The sequence below is a fragment of the Myxocyprinus asiaticus genome, chromosome 10 (genome assembly GCF_019703515.2).
Source record: "Myxocyprinus asiaticus isolate MX2 ecotype Aquarium Trade chromosome 10, UBuf_Myxa_2, whole genome shotgun sequence".
NCBI classification, from domain to species: Eukaryota; Metazoa; Chordata; class Actinopteri; order Cypriniformes; family Catostomidae; genus Myxocyprinus; species Myxocyprinus asiaticus.
Window position 1 is genome coordinate 2,865,001 of NC_059353.1, and position 18,881 is coordinate 2,883,881.

General features: G+C 35.5%; 3 protein-coding genes across 4 annotated transcripts in view; all 3 read right to left on the bottom strand.

Moving 5' to 3' along the window:
* LOC127446837 (glutamate decarboxylase 1-like) overlaps window positions 1-6,098 on the bottom strand; it is a 45,757-nt gene extending 39,659 nt beyond the window's left edge. Inside the window, exon 1 of one of the 2 annotated variants that reach the window (XM_051708120.1) lies at window positions 6,080-6,098. The gene's annotated coding sequence lies outside the window, so the exon portion shown is untranslated. Of the gene's footprint in view, window positions 1-53; window positions 563-6,079 lie in introns of those variants that run through there. The other variant, XM_051708119.1, reaches the window with a different exon arrangement.
* Window positions 6,099-8,231: 2,133 nt separating this feature from the next.
* LOC127446850 (transcription factor Sp5-like) lies at window positions 8,232-11,158 on the bottom strand. The gene is made up of 2 exons (XM_051708140.1): window positions 10,983-11,158; window positions 8,232-9,949 (listed from the first exon to the last, which is right to left on the bottom strand). The coding sequence occupies exons 1-2, from the start codon at window positions 11,031-11,033 to the stop codon at window positions 8,888-8,890; spliced, it is 1,113 nt and encodes a 370-aa protein (XP_051564100.1). The 5' UTR covers window positions 11,034-11,158; the 3' UTR covers window positions 8,232-8,887.
* Window positions 11,159-14,457: 3,299 nt separating this feature from the next.
* Window positions 14,458-18,881, bottom strand: part of myo3b (myosin IIIB) — a 213,832-nt gene continuing 209,408 nt past the window's right edge. The window contains exon 26 of the mRNA XM_051708096.1: window positions 14,458-15,172. The gene's annotated coding sequence lies outside the window, so the exon portion shown is untranslated. The remainder of the gene's footprint in view (window positions 15,173-18,881) is intronic.

The following is an 18,881-nucleotide window of genomic DNA, read 5'->3' on the forward strand; positions in this document are numbered from 1 at the left end:
CATATTTCGAGACTAGTTATATTTCGCATTTAAAAGCCAATAAAGACACTTACCTTGTGAAAGATCACCGATCAGATGCACCCTTGCTCACCCAAAATCTCATTCAAGGATTTCCATGGCCTTTCCGGAGGCAGTGTTTTATTTGCTGCGACTCAAAATTGCCTATTTATTCGATAGGCTACTAGGCTCAATGCGCATGACGCACGGTTGGTAAGCCATGTACCTTCCACAACATCAGACTGACTCTGGAACTCATCAAGCATCGGCGCGAACATTACGACAGCTCTGGCACTCGCCCGCAGGACTTTGTGCCTTAAATGAGAAAGCAAGTCACGAACAAACACTCTCTAAGTTTGACACAACATCAATACACAACAGCCAGCGACACAAAACATGCCTCTCCAGTGCTCAGAATGGAGTGAGAGGAGGACTCCGTGTCATTCTGACCTTGAAAACATCAAGGACAATAGTAGAACTCCAAACGTGTTTATTCATATATTCAGCACCTGTTCTTTGTCAGGTTGAACTGGTTATTGATTATAATGCATGTTTAGAAGGACAGCAATCACCTTCACCTTGAAAAGAAAAGCTGTTCTTAAAGAAGTTTTAGCCCTAAATGTGGAGCGCGGGAGGGGAAGCTGCTGTTTCTATTGGTGTTCAAGGAGAATTCCGCATGGTGGCAGCAAGCAATCAGTTTATGGAAGCCAGATCCCGAAAGAGAAAACAAGTTAAAAGAGGTCCTTCTGATTTTATATCTCACAATTGGGAAGTCAGAATTAAGAGTCATGCTGTAAAGTCGCAATTGCGAGAAACAAAGTCAGGACTGTAAGATACTAAGTCAGAATTACTTTATATATATATATATATATATATATATATATATATATATATATATAATTTTATTCCATGGCGGAATCAAGGCACAATACCTAGAACACAGGTCAAAACCCCCTAAATGAATGTGTACAGGATTGTTGGGATTTCTGTCATCATTTGGAACCAATCCCAAACGATCTTAATGGGATCAAACAATAATCGACGTCCTACTTGGGTAACTGCAGTTCCTACAGGTTTTTCTGTATTCTTATTTGAAATAGAGTCCTTTTAGATAGGCTTATTGTGTAATCTTTACCAGAAATGTTCTTGTACTGGAATATTTTGTGATACCGGACAGTTCAAATAAATCACAAGGGGAGTTATTGGAGTTTAGGTCCATTTTGATGTTGTACGAAGATCGTTTCAGCACCCGGACAGCTCCCTCTGTGACTCACATCTGCTCAGATCAAGTTTGTTATCAATGCAGGTTCTGCTAAAAAAAAAAATAAAAAAATAAAAAAAATACATTCACGGCCATTCTAGTGGAATTATATCCATCTGTGAAGGTATAGCATTATTATAACTACAGCAAACTGCCTAAAAGATCATGTTCAGCTTTAAATGATTAGTAGATGCGGTGAACGATTCTAGTGTGGTGGAAAGAATCAGAACAGGCTCCTGTCAGATCCATAAGTCGACGCAAGATGGCGCTGGTATATTAGTAACTGCCCATCCTCTCCTGTCGTCGCTTTACACCTGTTTGTCATGTGCTGTTGGGTCTGAGACCATTAAATGTGGGACTTCATTTTAACATGGAAATTAACAGAAAGTTTTAGGACCATGGCAAGTTTGAAAACCAAAGAAAAGTTGAAAGTGAAGAAATACTCCTCACATTTAAAGACATTATTTGACCTCCTGTAATGAGAAGAATTACTGCACAGTTTTCACTGATATAGGGTACAAAGGGGCTAAAGGCCCTGGCATAAAAGACACTTTTGATTTTATTTTCTCCCAAAACACTAAATAGCAAAAAAAAAACAAAAAAAAAAAATAATAATAAAAAATAAAAAAATAATAAAAAAATAAATACCACAGCACTTTCCTAAGCACCTGTTTGTCACTATATGCACGACAAAACTTTCCTGATCCACGAGGTCATTATGTCTCTAAATGTTAATCATAAGGTAATTTGATCTGACATTTCATAACTTTTCAAATGTTGCAAATTTATGTAGCTAATGAAAATCCCTGAAATGATCACATTCATTTTGAGACAAAATATTTATTTAGCACTTTCAGTTTTGTTCAAGGTGATTACATTAAAAGGTTTTTAATAACTGTCCAATAAGTAAAATGATCATATTTGGAGTAAAAATCCCTCTTTTTGCAGGTGCTAAAGGCCCCTATATAAGTATGTTTTTCTTAAGTGGGGGGAATAGTTTTGATATGTTTAAAGTGGGCTCACATTCACTATTCACACCATCAGGAAATGGTAAATCCTTTATGTGATGGTTATTTTGATTATTGAATTTGAAGCATTATCTTAATTTGTTACTCAAAAAAAGCATCTTGCTGTCTCAAAAGTCTTTGTATTGACAAATATTTCCCTATATCTACACTATATCACCCCCCCCCCCCGCCCCCTTCTTCTTTATTTTATTAATTTTAATCAAAACAATCTTACACTATTATTTCTATTCCCATAAATTGTGTTGCTCCATCAATATTCAATAAAAAGAAACATATTTTTTAAATCTTAATACATTTTGTGACCAGAAAAAAAGCACATTTTCCTTAAGGGTGTCTTTAGTCCCTTTGCACCATACTTATAACTTGGGCAATAGTTCAGTGAGACATATACAGACTGATTTTTGAAATGTCAATTGAAAAAGAGAAATAAAAACACTTAGGTTCACCTAGCAATTTGAACGTATCACTTAAAATGGAATTTGTTGTACTTGTCATTTCTGACACTGTTTATAATTGTATTGCAACAGAATGGTTTGTTTTGAAAATCACGAAATGATTTAGTCTGTGACACTGAAAGAGAAGGAAGTCTCTTGACGTAAAGCATCGTTTCGTTCTTCACCAGTAACCAGGGTTGGGAGGGTTACTTTTGAAATGTATTCCACTACAGATTACAGAATACATGCTGTAAAATGTCATTTGTAATGTATTCCTTTATATTACTCAATGTCAGTAACATAATCTAAATACTTTGGATTACTTCTTCAGCACTGGTAGATTTTTTCACTTGTTTTGAATATAAAAACTCTGCCAGTACAGTAAGACAAAATACACATTCTCTGAAAAACCTAAATATCTTATGCAGTGTTGTTTCTAAAACAAGATAAATCAAACTGATCTTGTTTTAAGGATTTTTAGATATTTTTACAGGAAATACAAAAATTATTATCAAGAATATGATTTTTGCCCTAATATCAAAGGTCTTACTAGAAAAAATTAATTATGATCTAACGTGAATTTTCTTGATAAAAAATATGATCGTGTCTGGTAACATGTGCATGTAAAATGGCTAGAAATAGCATTTCAGCTTAGCGTAAAGCTGACAATTTACACAAGGTTTATTTCAATTTCTTCTGCTCCAAACTTACTTCAAACTTACTTCTCTGTCTGCTCGTATGAATGTAACACATCATAAGAAAGTGTTTCGCCACTGTTCAAATGCACTTTGGATCACATCATTTATATGTATAAATGTTTTCCATCTGAAAGGACTAAATATTAAATGAAACAAATGACAATAAAATGCAAAGTAATCTCTTCAGTAATCAAAATACTTTTTGAATGTAACTGTATTCTAATTACCAATGATTTAAATTGTAACTGTAGTGGAATACAGTTACTTATATTTTGTATTTTAAATGCGTAATCCCGTAACATGTATTCTGTTACTCCCCAACCTGCACCCGAAGTGATGCTCTTAAACAACCTTAGCTCAGAGGCCTGGCTATATAATTTTTCCACATTTAATACTTTGAAATAAACAAGCACATGTTAGATTTAAAGTATGCATTCTTAAGTGCGTGTGTCTAAATGCCTGATTCTGCCAGACTTTCAACAGACTCACATCAAAGGAAGATCAGAGTGTGGCATTCAGATCAGGTCACGGTGAGGCTTAAACACAAACTCCCTCCAGCAGTCCCTCCATGCAAAGCCACATGGTTTGTTGTGATAGCCTGACCATATCTCGCTCTCTGAAGGAGAAAAACAGCAGCCTTTTCTGCCCCGAAAGCCTTTTACTCCAAATGTGGGGCAAAAGGCCAACTCACCACTTTTTTAAAAAAAGAATTTTAATCAAAGCAAACTTCTGTTATTATTTCTATTCATAAAAAATATGTTGCTACATTAATATTCAATAAAACTATTTTGATACACTTTTTGACCAGAAAAAGCAAATTTTCCTTAAAAAGTGCCTTCAGTTCTACCAACTGCTTCTTGGTGCATTGTCATGTTAAGGCATGTGACTGAGTAGTGTGCACCTGAAAAGGTACATCAAGCTGTTTTTCAGTTCAAATTGGATGTTTTCAATAATTTATTTCAATTATTAAAAATGTTAAAGTTTGGGACTGTTTTGTGCTGTTTTCACTGCAACACCAGTCAATAATGAAGCATCTAAAGCACTCTGCACATGTTATTTCTGGGGAACATAACAAATATCCTGTTTAGTCATGGACACTAATTACCCTGCCTGCACCAGAGAAACCAATCTGAGACAAACCCTATTGAGCCAGGATTTTGTGTTTCCGGGTAAATAAATAAATACATGAACATTCTTAGACATTGCAATATATGTTATTGTCTTTGGTTTTGTATTTTACGACTCATCCTAAAAAGTGTCAGTTTAAAAGCAACATGATAAGATGATGATCATTGTAAATACAATCTTGTATATAAATACTATCGAAATGTCTTGGTGAACGAAAGTGTCGGCTAAAAGTATTCTTGTAAATTTATAAAGACAGTTGAGAAGGTTTTAACAGTATTGTATAAAGTATAATGTATTGGATTAAAAGTTTATATATACACTGTATATATATATATATTTATATAAAGTAATAGTGAAGACTAGTGAAGAAGTAATAGTGAAAGTCAACAGAAAAAAATTATTAAAACACAGTATATATATATAAATATATATGCAGTATATACATATATTGTACTTATTCAACTCTGTGTTTCACATTTCTAAATAATGATTTTACCACAATATGTAATTTTTTAAACGTACATAAATAAGCAATTAACAGTCCATGTTGAGAGAATATAACAATTTAGTCGTTATTTTAGGAGTATCAATTTTTTTTTTTTTAAACAATATAGTGAGAAGCTTGTTGGTAAGTCAACATATTTACAATTTAAAACCATTCATTTTGAAAAATAAAGTAATCTGGGGTTCAGTTCTTTACATAATTCAGAACATGGTTGTATAAATTCTCATGTTTATGGATGAAGATCCAGAAAACAATTGCTCAAAATAAACCAATGCAGTCATGAAATTGTTTTGATAAGACTGAAAAGAACACTTGGAAAGAAAAAGTGTGATTTGTGAAGACTGGAGATTTATTAGTTATTGGGAGTTTGGATACTGGAATTATGGGCTCCCTGAAGTGGTCTTAAGAGAGAGAAAAAAGGAGAGGATTTTTCTCTGTAATTTGAAGGGCAGAATCTCGGCTACAGGGTTACAAAAGTATATGGTGTTAATAACATTAAAACTCAGTCAAAATATGTAGCTACAGATCACCACCTACAACATGCTAGTGAATGTTCTCAATGAATGAATATGAATAGAATGTCTAAAAAATAGGGAAAGTCACAAAGATCTATGAAAAATCATTTCAAAAGCAGTGTTTCTTCAGCAGTTTTTGTCTCATTTAAGAATTTTTTTATAACTTTAAACAAATTAGCTGAGCAGTTTTGCATTCAATTTGCTGAAGGTAGTATAGCTGGATCCTCACTACACAAAGTGAGCAAATATTAGGGAAGCCTTGAGCCAATTGTGGCAGTAATCTAAGGGGTCAAGGGAGGCGCTATAGGGAAACTAAACCACCAGAGTTCAAGAACTAACCACATTTACTCTCATTAGTGCCTAGAAGTCCCCTTCAAAGTGTCCCCAATGTACTATCAATACATCTTCATTTACTGGTATCATCTGCCCTAGCCATGTTCATTTTAGATGTTGTGATGCATGGATCATTGTTGGCACACACACGTCCATTTAAAATGTGTGTATAAAACTCACCTTACCACCGAAAAGTCATTGAGGGTGTTCTCTGCCACTGAGTTTTAGTCTCTGATGTGCAAAATACTAAACATTGACCCTGCTTTTTAAACAGGATAAATCAGCCTCTGAAGAGAAAACAGTGATGACAGTCATGACACATGCTGTAAGTTCACTTCAAACAGAATAAAAAAATAAAATAAAAAAAAAGAAGACATTCAGCCTTCCAAAGCTCTCACAGTGGATGCTAAAGTCTTTGAATTGTATAGGGCATAGAGATAATCACTTCTGAATGGAACGCACCTTGAGACTGTGAGAAGACTGTCTTAATATATATATATATATATATATATATATATATATATATATATATATATATATATATATATATATATTACAAATCTAAACAAACAGGATCTGCATAGAAATGAAGTAGAAAAAAAATATTTCTTTCTTTTCTGTGCATCTGGTTAATAAACTGTATTAGATTGCGCTGAATGGAACAGTGGTAATGCTCTACTTAATTTTAGGTTCATGTTCATTTGTGTTCAAACTACCACAAAGACTTCAAGGACTGATCACTTTTCCTCATATGTGCTATGAATAAGTCTTCATATTTTGTTTGAATCTGATTTAGCATGCTCATTTTAGATGTTGTCATGCACGAGTCATTTAAATGTTTTTCATTAAATCCTGACCTTATTCCAAAAAATCCTCATTTCTAGCTCTGATACACAAAATACTTTGATGTAACATATTTATCATGAGAATTATCTAACCAAATTTAACTCTTCTATCCACAGTGAACTGTCAAAAAGAAAAATTTGATTTCAGTTCAGTTCAAATTCAACAGCTGAATCAGAATCAGAGTATGAACACATTCCATATGAACATCTGGACTGAAAGGGTGAAAGAGAATTTTTTCCTTATTCTCAGTTCATCTGATCAGTATTTTGTATTTAATTACACTGATTTGTACTCCAAGTCTTTTCCAATTTTAGGTTCAAACACACCATTAGTGTGGACTTTAGCTAGTTGCAAAAATGTGGTATGACAGTACACATGTGCTGTACAGTTTGTTGCATTATTCCTTTAACTAATGGGACTTTCTATCTGGTCCAATGTGGTTTCTTTTAATATATGTTATACAAATAGGCAGGGCCATAGCAAGGTATTCAGGGATCCCTAAATGTTTATTGCTCATACAGTTTAGAATCTGATGTGGGGCCCCCCTGGGCCTGTGGGCCCCTAGAATTGTTACCACCTTTCACCCCACTAGCTACATCCCTGCAAATAGATGCATGTTTATATTTTCTTATACATAAGATCAAATCCTGACTTCTGCAGTAATATGCTCATGAAAGACCTATCATGTATAATAAAAAACAGCTGTTTCCAACTCAGTTGGTGGTAATTAAATGCTTGCTTTACGGCAATGTTTTTGCTGACTTTATTCTTAAAATTATATAATGAAAAAAATGATAAAATCTGTCCTTTGAATCAAACCTCATAACTCTACATACCCTAATAGTTATTGATACCAAAATGATCAAACTCAAAATGTCATCATTCTTGGCAAAAAGACATTAGGCCAACAGAGTTTCAGTTTCTCTGTTCAATACAGATATTCTGTGTTCAATACAAGTTACGCTCAGTCAGCAGCATTTGTGGCATAATATTGACTACCACAAAAAAAAAAATACAAAAAAAAAAAATAAAAATGTTTACTCATCCCTCCTTTTCTTTTTAAAAAAGCAAAAATCGAGGTTACAGTGAGGCACTTACAATGGAAGTCAATGGGGCCAATTTTTGGAGGACCTAAAGGCAGAAATATGAAGCTAATAATTTTATGAAAGCACTAACATTAATTTTTATGTTAAAACTCAAACATATTATTTGCTGTAAAGAAATCATCGTTTTCGTGGTTTTTGTAGGTTTTAGCATTTAGTTGCTTCACCATGGCAACGGAGTTGTAAAATTGTCTATAACTTTACACAGATGCGGTTAGTAAGAGATTTTATGACACTAAAATCATGTTTACTTTTGAAACAGTGAGTATTTTTACATTTACAGATTGGCCCCATTCACTTCCATTGTAAGTGCCTCACTGTAACCTTGATTTTGCTTTAAAAAAAAAAAAAAAAAAAAATCAACATTATACCACAAATGATGTTGATTATGTTTAACTTGTATTGATCCCGGAATATTCCTGTAAGTGTTTCATACACACTCACACACTATAAAACATACTCAAATTCAAACTTTGACATCTAACTTGCATTGAACTTGCGATTTTCCTTTAATAAAATAAATTAAAAAAAAACGATTCATTTTTTTATAATGTCACCTCAACGCTTCATGTTTAAATGGGATGTACAAGACATATTCTTTATTTTCACACATTATTAATTTTGTTTAACAGATGGTTTTCAATAGCATGCTAAAACACCCCACAAGGAGCGAAAAACTGACACTTTCATACAACAAAAGCTATCAATATATATACAGGATAAAGAAATCTTCCACCGAAGACAAAGATCTTAACACAAGTTAAAACTTGTTCATATTTTTGGGGGTCGCTCAGGGATATGAAACATTTTCCAGGGTTCTTTAGGAACTAAGAATGACTGGAAAATTATATTTACAAGTCCAAAAAAGGCTGCTGGTATTTTTAACCTTTTATTATTATTATTATTATTATTATTATTATTAAAAGAATTAACTTCTTGAAAAATAGAAAAAAAACTTTCCAGCTTAGTTTCACTTCATTATTATCCTGAACTTGATCAAGGTATGTATATTGCACTAATCTATGTTCATCTGAGTAAACTACACAGCTCTCATGTCCTCTCTTTTCACAGAATCAGAAGTCTTTTCATGACTTTTGCTTTTCTTATTCTGGTGTGTCTTTACATGTTTGGCCAAATGATCGCTCCTCATAAACCTCTTGCAACAGTCCGGACACACAAAACGCTTTTCCCCGGTGTGAGTTCTCAGATGTCTCTGTAACTCATCAGATCTGGTGAAACTTTTCCCACAGAAGAGCCAGTTACACACGAAGGGTCTCTCGCCCGAGTGCCACCGAAGGTGCGCCTTCAGGTGCGATGTTTTGCCATAAACTTTCCCGCATCCAGGGATGTGACAGATGTGCTGTTTCTTTTTACCGGGCTCGTCGCTGGAGCTCGATGATTGACAGTTGGGACACCGGCATCTCCGGCAGCGACGGGCAGTGGCTAGAGGGGATTTGGTGTGGAGAAGGGCCGCGATTTGTGTCTGATACTGCGCAAAGTCTGTGTGTCCTAAGACCAAACCCCTTTGGATGGGGAAGCGATGGGGGGCGAGTGTTGATGGATGGGTGACGTGGTTGCCCTGTTGAAGGCTCCACCACGGTATATCCTCCCCCGGGTTTGGAGACAGCTGTCTCTGCTGCTGATGGACCAGGCCCGAATGTCCCGTCACAAAACTAGGCATAGCAGGTGGGATAGGGGCTGGTGCCGCATAGGTAACAGCGGGAACGTACGTGGGTGGGCAAGTTGATTGTAATGATTGCATGGAGCATGGCAACATCTTGACAGGAGAGAAATCATAAGGATATGTGGGGTCAGCCGGAGGGGTTAGTGGGAGCTCATGGTGGGAGGTGAAGGAGCCTTGCAGGTGAGATTTCGTGGACAGTCCGAAGGAGGAATTGCTGGAAAGTGTGGACTGGGGATTTGCCTCGTTACTCCACGGGTGGAAAATCCGCGAGGGCGAGCCGAGGGTCGTGTCGTAGGAAACTTGAATAAAGTCTGTGGGAGTGGATCTGTGATGATGGCCGATCCGGTTACACGTCGCCGCTAAAAGTGCCAATGGAGAATGTTTGTTGTTTTCTGGTGAGGAGTTTGGAGTGCGATCCTGGATCATATAATAAAGAACTGAATTAATACGTGCTTGAATAACACTGTCTGAAGATTTTAGGTCAACTTTGTCACACAGAGTCTGTTTCATGTTAAAGGAATATTCCGGGTTCAATACAAGTTAAGCACAACTGACTGCATTTGTGACAGAATGTTGATTAACACAAAAAAAATGGACTTTTCCCTCCTTCAAAAAACAAAACAAAAACAAAACAAAAAAGATGGAGGTTACAGTGAGGCACTTACAATGGAAGTCAATGAGGCCAATATTTCGAGGATTTAAAGGCAGAAATGTGAAGCTTATCATTTTATAAAAGCACTTGCTTTTTCGTTTTCTGTTCAAACTTGTGTGTTATTTTAGCTGTAAAGTTGTTTAAATTGTCGTTTTACAGTTGTTTTAGGGTTTCGATACATCGTCATGGCAACGAAGTTGTAAAGTTGGCTATAACTTTACACAGAAATGGTTTGTAAGTGATTTTATTACACTAAAATCATGTCAACACACACATTGTTTAGGTCTTGGAGGGACAAGTCGATTTTTTTTTTTTTTTTTTTTTTTTAATTAATCACAAGTGCTGTAGATCGAGCTTAATTTGTATTGAACCCGAAATATTTATTTGACGAAGACAAAATTTGTAGGCTGTGCCATGTTTTACAATGTTAAATGAGATGAAACATGATGCTGTTGCAATATTCAAATCTGTGAGCAAAAATAAGCAAACAAGACAGTTCAAAGTTACTCGTTTATGTATTTGAGTTCAATTTTGTGGTCATTTGAATATGCATAATTTTGAAATATGTTTAGAATAAAGTTTATGTATGAAAACCTAAATAATTCTAGTATAAACGCTTCGTTGTGTTTTTCAAATAGCCTATATATATGAAATCATTTGAAACGTGTCTCCAAATAAAGTAGAAATTTGTGGTTAGATGCTGAAGTTTGCCAGTTATAAGAGAGTTCTCGTGAAATAACCGTCACTTATTTGTGATATAAAAGTCATTTTCAACACAATTTCAAACTTTCCACGAACCTGAAGAAATGCCTGTAGTGTGTTGTTCCTCAGCACAGCCACAGCTGCCATGGCAACAGCTCCTCTGTTTCCTCAAGCTTCCCACTTTAAACAAACCAAATGCGATCCGTAATAGTAAGTTAACGTCTTCTCATGGAAAAGTGTTGTCCCGTCGCGTCCTCGCACTATCTGAGGGAGTGTAGGATCACTTCTTAGGATTTGATAAGCACTTTGGTGGGCCGCCAGCCAGTCAGGAGTGAGATTTATGACTTTGAAGTTCGCCGCTGCCCAATCATCAGAGAAGAGCGGCTCTTTGAGAGGGGGAAGCAAATCCTCCGAATCCACACAAAGCTCGGGATGGGGGGTGGGGAGGGGGGATAAAGGCGGGACAATTAATGAAGTAATCGCTATGTGGGAAATGTATATACACAAATAATTGGATTTTCTTGATCAAAGACCCCCTCACGCCTGGAGACCCCCGCTATTGAATGCCGGAGTCACCCGATCCCCCATTTTTTTGTAATTAAGGATTTGTTGTGTGACAATGCGAGTGTGTGTTATCTCCAGAGATCTCATACACGCTCATGTGATAACTTCAAGAGGAAGAAATCATTTGACTCGGTAGAAAGTTTACCTTACTCTCAATAACCGGGAGGAGAATTGACGTTTATTGGACAATAAAGTTTAATTTGTAAGGGATAAATAAAGGGATTTGACATGATGGGTTGCTCCAAAAATTCACAGCTAAAATGCCATTTATTCACGAATTAGCAAGATATAACATTACACAACAAATACAGTATACACACGTGGTGTGTAAAATTGTGCCACGTGAAGAGTGCAAGTGCAATGGGCAGATTAAATAGAATAGATTTAATCTAGTGTTAATAACCTAAGAGTATAATTATAAATTGTAAGAATAAAGTTATCCAGGGAGTAAATGCAATAATAACAACAGAAACAAAATTAATAAAAGCACCCAAATATTTATGTTTAAATTAATATGTATGTATGTATGTGTCTGTCTGTCTGTCTGTCTGTATACAGTATATATAAACATACATGAAATTAAATATATATTAAGATTTTTCAATAATTATTTATTTTATATGTAAATATAATATGTATGTTATACATATCAGGGTCAGAAATTAACCAGGGGTTGCATGGAGGGAAAATGCCACCGGAAGTAACAAAAATGCACCCCAAATTCAAAACATGCTGGCAAAAAAATGCCCCTGTATTAATTATTAATATATATATATATATATATATATATATATATATATATATATATATATATATATATATATATATATACATACATATATATATATATATATATATACATACATATAAATGGAGGTCATTACTTCACATGCCTGTTGAAATTTGAAGAGCTATTAAAGATGGATCTTTAAAACTTTTTAGCATTACATTTAGACTGTCAAACAATTTAATGCCAGCAAAAATACATTTTCTCAAATTGGGCTTTCAATTAGGCTGGGTTACAGTATTTCTTTAAGTCAAGAAATCAGTTGGCTAAATCCATTAAAACTTTCAATTACTCCTCTTTTGGCTGTACTAATTGCTTGCGATTAAAGTGAGACAAAATAGATGTTCAACAATTACACGTTCATTGTCTTCTTAAAGTAAACATGTCAAATCAGTTAAGAAAGAACAACTGATGTCCCACAACAAACCGGGTTTATCAAACTCAATTCATTACGATATGGAGGTGACACGTGACAGGATGATGATGTCGAAGTTCTGTGATGCACAGTCAGAAACGGAAAGAGGAGGAGATCCAATCTTTGAGAAAGGCTGAACATTTTCCAGTTCTCCTCCCTCCGCTCCGCCCCGAACCAGTCAAGCCTTCAATGAGCAACTCAATCTCCAACACGTGACACCTCCACAAACATGACGAGAATCAAGGACTAAGTATCGCTTTTTATGTGTAGTAAAAACTTAGTGCTTTGAAGTTGTTTACCAAGAGTAATTTAAAAGCTTTGCAGGCAAGTAAACTGTCTGAAGATGATATTTGAAATGTAAAGGGTAGACAAAATAAAAACAAGACAGTGAAAAAATTGTTTACAAGTAAACACCCACAGAGAGATGTCTCTAATCTATGACTTTTAAACTGTCCCTTTCGAGCTGTTTGGAGTGCTTGATGTTGAAGTAGATCAGTTCTTTTGATGGGATTAAGATTTCTCCTCCTGCTCTGCACACAGAGGGGGGATTCCCGCTGGGACAAGAGGAGATCTCAGTTTTCCTGAAGTCCACAGAAAATTGCAAGAGGGGACAATTCTGTTGATTTTTTTTTTTTTTTAACCCTCACTTCCAATTATAAGCTGTATTACTATATACCAGGAATCCCTAAATGCAGACAGGAACATATTTTTGAAAGAGAAATCCAACTAAAGTTTCTAGAAGCGAAAAGTCATATGTAACTATAACATGTTATGGTAACCTCATGCAGTGCTGGGCAATAACACATTACATGTAATCTGCATTACGTAATCAGATTACGAAAATTGAGTACTTGTAATTGGATTGCATCACAATTTATAGTGTGCGTAATTTGTATAAATGATTACTTTCTTGATTACATTACCAATCAGCCAACGACAATAACAAATTCATAATTTACTGATTATCAGGGGTGTAAATTTGCTCTGATTTCATTTGATTAGAGTTGTTTATCTAACGATTATGATGCATTGTGAAATCTAACATTTTCTCAAAATTTCATTCAGTTATTTTGGAACTATTCATAATTATTTTCAAAAGTATGTACTAAAAACTAAATAAATCATAAAAATAAACAGAAAAATAATACAAATGTTACATGCATTCTCATTGTCTTCTATTTTAGGTAATACAGTGTTTATTTATATATTTTTATTACCCTTTATGCACCTTTGTTTTACTCATCAACAGACAAATAGCAATAGTTTTTATTTTATTTGATGTTCTTCTAATGTTTAATGGAGTGTTAATTGGTACTTTAGACAATTAAAATTAATGATTCGATTTTCATCAAAATATGCATTCAGTAATCCAAAAGCCATCCAAAAGTAATCAGATTCGTGTAAACTCATGTCATTTTTAATCCATACCAGATTACATTTCAGAAGTAATCTAACCAGCACTGACTTCATGTCATACAGAGTTAAGAGCCGGCCTGGAATCTCCATGCGCAGAACTCATTCATAAAAGCTCAATGCATTCCCCACCCCTTGCATGTTCGTTTCTTAAATATATTGACTAATTGCTTTCAGCTACCAATAAAGCAAAGTACTCTCAGCACCATATAAAACGGTCCTTCTGCAAAATTCGGAGGACTATCCCTTAAAATCTGTGCTGAAAATGTAACAAAAGTCTGCAGATCTCATCAAGGCCTGGTTGTGAGTTAGTTTCATTTTGATAAAAAGTAGTTATTACATAAATGACTACTAGATAAAAGTATTTTCACAAACTTGTGTGATATTGTTTATTTCTCAGAGTGGGACACAACACATATAACAAGATTGGAGTGAGAAAAACAGTGAGAACTTCAACACTGGACAAGACTGAAACATTACCCAAATTCACAACCCATGCCATTACTTTCCAGATGCTTTCCTTCCGAAACTGTGCACTGTAGTTGCAAAATAAATCTAATACCAGGCTGCTGGGTTTCATAATATCAACATAATAAGAACCAGTGAAGTAGCGTTAAGATCTGGCCGACTCTGTCACTGGAACAATACTGGAAGTCTCAATGGTCGCTTACAGTCTTAAAAAGTCACGTTACAGCCCTGCTCATGTATGTAAATGCTTGCCTGCTATAAAGCAAAGAGAGCACATTAATAACCTAAACAGAACTTGATGTACACACTTTGTGCTGTCTGTGGTGAATCACATGAACAGTTAGGATCAAACAAGAGGATTTCCACATACTCCTTAAAAAATCAGATTAAAAAGAAAATAAATAACGGGTCATATTTTCCCATTAAAATCATGTTGTTTGGCAACATTATTTGAAATATGATAAGTTGAACAAGCTGCCATTGAGAGTCATTGTTTAACTAGCCACATCTGCATTTTTAGATAAATAGCACATTTGTCATTCACAATAAAAACAACAAAATACTGAGAAAAGTAAAGCGTACATAAATTATTATTCCTCATATGTACAGCATATTTCATACCAACAGGTTGAAGGCAATCTGTAAAAGAAGAATAAGAGATTGTCATTAGTTTTCAGTAATTGAATTCTTAATCAAATGACACGTAAATATTGTAAAACATCATTCTAAACTAAAAGTTCAATGCTGACATTCAGTGAAATACAACTTAAAAGGATTTTTGTGATGGTTTTGATGCAAGCATCAACAGTGAGTTTCATTTTAGGGCTTCTTCTGGACAGGTCAGAGCCAATGTCTACCTTTTCATGTTCTCTGGACAGACAGCAGAAGAAAAGAAAGTAAGAAAAGAAGAAACACACAAGTGCGAGAAAGACGGAACAAGAGAGATGGAAAGGCAGCGAAACGCTCGGGGCTACCGGCTACGACAGCCTCAGTAATGGTGTCTCGTATGAGAAAACATCTGTGAATTTCCTCAGTGATCTACAACAAAGTCCAACTCAGAGTAGTCACTCAGTGGCCCTTTGAAGTTTCTCCCTGACAGAAAGCTACCATTGTGTTCTGCATTGACACTGTGTAGCCTGACTCTGCTCTTGCTAATTTCCAACATTTTCTCCTGAAATCTGATACTGTTGCCTGCACTCAGGCTGCACGTTGAAAAGGCAGCGCTGAAGCGCTGTGCTGATGGCCCTGAGGTCTGGGGATGTGGGAGAGGTCGGCCCTTAAATACCAGCTCGCCGCTGTGTGTGGCACACATCTATAACCCGATCTGTTCCCGCCGGTTCACGGTAATTTTGGGGTCACGTCTGGCTTCCTCAAGCATGACCAGAGGTTCTGGACTATGCTGCGGGGCCAGAACATCTAGTTCACAGATATGTACTAATTTTAGATTCAGAAGAATATTTAAGGGGGTTTGGAGCCCAGTGCACATGTTTGTCCTTGAAAAAATTGAGGCTCTCTTTGTTGCTGAATTAATCAGTCTGTTCAGTTTGCATGTAGAGTGCAAGCTCATTAACATTCAGATTATAACAAGAAATGTTGATGAACCAATTTTAATGTAAAAACACATTTAAAGGTGCAACAAAATAATTTAAAACTATGTTAGACAAATCCCAGAGGAAACTTGTATTGCTCACGAGGTTGCTCTTGCATAGATCAGTAGACTTAATTGAGATCTTCGTTATATTTAAATATCAACATTGTCTCATTTGTTTCTCCTAAAACCCCTTAGAATCTAAAATTAGACACAAAGAAGTCAATCTGACATACATTAAGTAGTGACTGACTAATTTTTGTGAATGGCTGATGCCGAGAGTGGGTGGCCGATATATATAACAATTTGGTTGCACTTTATTTTACATTACGTGTACTTTCAATATACTTACAGTGTACTTACCCAAGAAAGTACTGAGTAATATTAGGTAACTACATGTACTTAATATGGGTTAAAGTTAGGGTTAGGTTTAGGGTTAGTCCCTAGTAATAGTTGTTGTAATTATATAGTATGTAAATGTAGAACAGTAATGTTAGTGAAAATACCTAAAATTTCTACAAATTAAACTTTTATTTAGCACTATATTTACTCAAAATTTCACATAAACATTTTAACTTTGTAAAAATAGAAAATCAAAAAAAAAAAGAAAAAAGATTGTGCTTGTCAAGGACTGACCATCGCGCAACTTTCATGAGTCAGAGGTACACAGTTTGAATCCAGACTGATCGAATACGTGCTTCAGTGGAAGATCAATAAGCGCTTCACAGGAATACACACTTATTCCTTTCAATTAAATCTTTGAAAGATATTAAAGTCAAAAAGTAGTGTAACGCATTACATTTGAAATTCTTATAATCAGATTACAGTAACTGACTTTCAATTAAGGTAATAACTTTTAAGTATTTTACTTGGGTTACACATACATGTACAATACATTTAAAATCAGAATTTATGTACATCTGTTTGTGTTTTTGTGAGCTGAACAAGGAGGAAAAAGAGACTTTATTTTGAATTCGTTGAGCAGAAAAACAAAAATGTTTCTATGAAAAGTGTTTTAGAAAGTAACTTAAATGATTAATATCATTGCTTTTCAATGAGGTAATCCGTAAAGTAATATGGTTACAGTTTTAGATAAATCATTTTTAATTTATAACATATTACTTTTTTTTTTTTTACTTAACACTGATGGTATATGATAGAAGTTAGAAGAAGATAGAAGTTTTATTGCTATTTACTAGTGCTTTTAGTCGATTAAAATTTAAAATCGCAATTAATCACATTTTTTTCGTGGTTAATCATGATTAATAGCAGATTTTGAAAGTGCTGAAATTTTACTCTGTATACTATTCCTGTCAAAATGCATTTATTTCCTTCTAAGACAAGAAAACTATACAAAACAAAACAATATAATGCTTTATTAACATTTTCCAAACAAAGCCTTCAACAATATAAAGATAGAAATGCACCAAAATATCACCAATTCAAGTAACAAAAAAGTCTAAGTGGGAGTTTGACTAACTGAAAGAACTAGTGTCCCCATAGGTTGCATATTCCCTGCAATGGGCATTACATCTCTTAAACTCTCATCCTCCACAATATTAATCTGCAGACAGACTGTGGCTATCCGCTTTCCTACAATCGCGAAGCCACTTTCATGATTCGCATCAGGGCACCAGCACCAGCGTCAAGCACCGCATTGAACTCCAAATGAAAATCACTTGCAGACAAAAAAGTTTCGTTCCGCGTTTTGGTGATAATTAAGACCTGGCGTGCTTCTGTGGTAATTTAAACGTGCCTCACACAGGCTGAAAAATACTTGATTTCAGTTCCATCTAGGCTTGTTTTGTACAACAAATAGCATTAAGAGCTCTTTTCTTTTCTTTTATTTTATCACTGACACTGAATCACTGCTGTGTGTGTTTGTGGTGTGTGCTTCAGTGCAGGGGTGTAAAAAGTACTCTTAGGGGTGTAGAAATTATACTTAAGTGAAAGTATGGTTACTGAGTGAAAATTGTACTCAATTAAAAGTCCAAGTATCTAGCCAAAAACATACTTTTTTTTTCCTCCCCAATTTGGAATACCCAATTCCCAATGTGCTCTAAGTCCTCGTGGTGGCGTAGTGACTCGTCTCAATTGGTGGAGGACGAACCTCAGTTGCCTCCACATCTGAGACAGTCAATCCGCGCATCTTATCACGTGGCTTGTTGAGCGCGTTACCGCGGAGACCTAGCCTGTGTGGAGGCTCACACTATTCTCTGCGGCATCCACGCACAACTCACCACATGCCCCACCGAGAGCGAGAACCACATTATAGAGACCACGAGGAGGTACCCCATGTGACTCTACCCTCCCTAGCAACCGGGCCAATTTGGTTGCTTAGGAGACCTGCTGGAGTCACTCTGCACACCCTGGATTCAAACTCGTGACTCCAGGGGTGGTAGTCAGTGTCAATACTCACTAAGCTACCCAGGCCCTGCCAAAAACATACTTGAGTAAAAGTAAAAAAGTATTCACATTAAAGGGGACCTATTATGCAAAATTCACTTTTACATGGTGTTTGAACATAAATGTGAATCGGCAGTGTGTGTACACAACCACCCTACAATGTTAAAAGTCCACCCACTCCTCTTTCTTACATTTCTATTAATCAAAAACAGTGTCTCAAAATGACTGGTTTTCGTATCCGCTCTAAAGTGACGTCACTTTAGTGCAGGCCACACCCACGACTGGTGACGGACTCCACCCTATTATTATAGATCCTCCCCTGAGTGATCGACACACAGTCCGGCATTTTTTTCC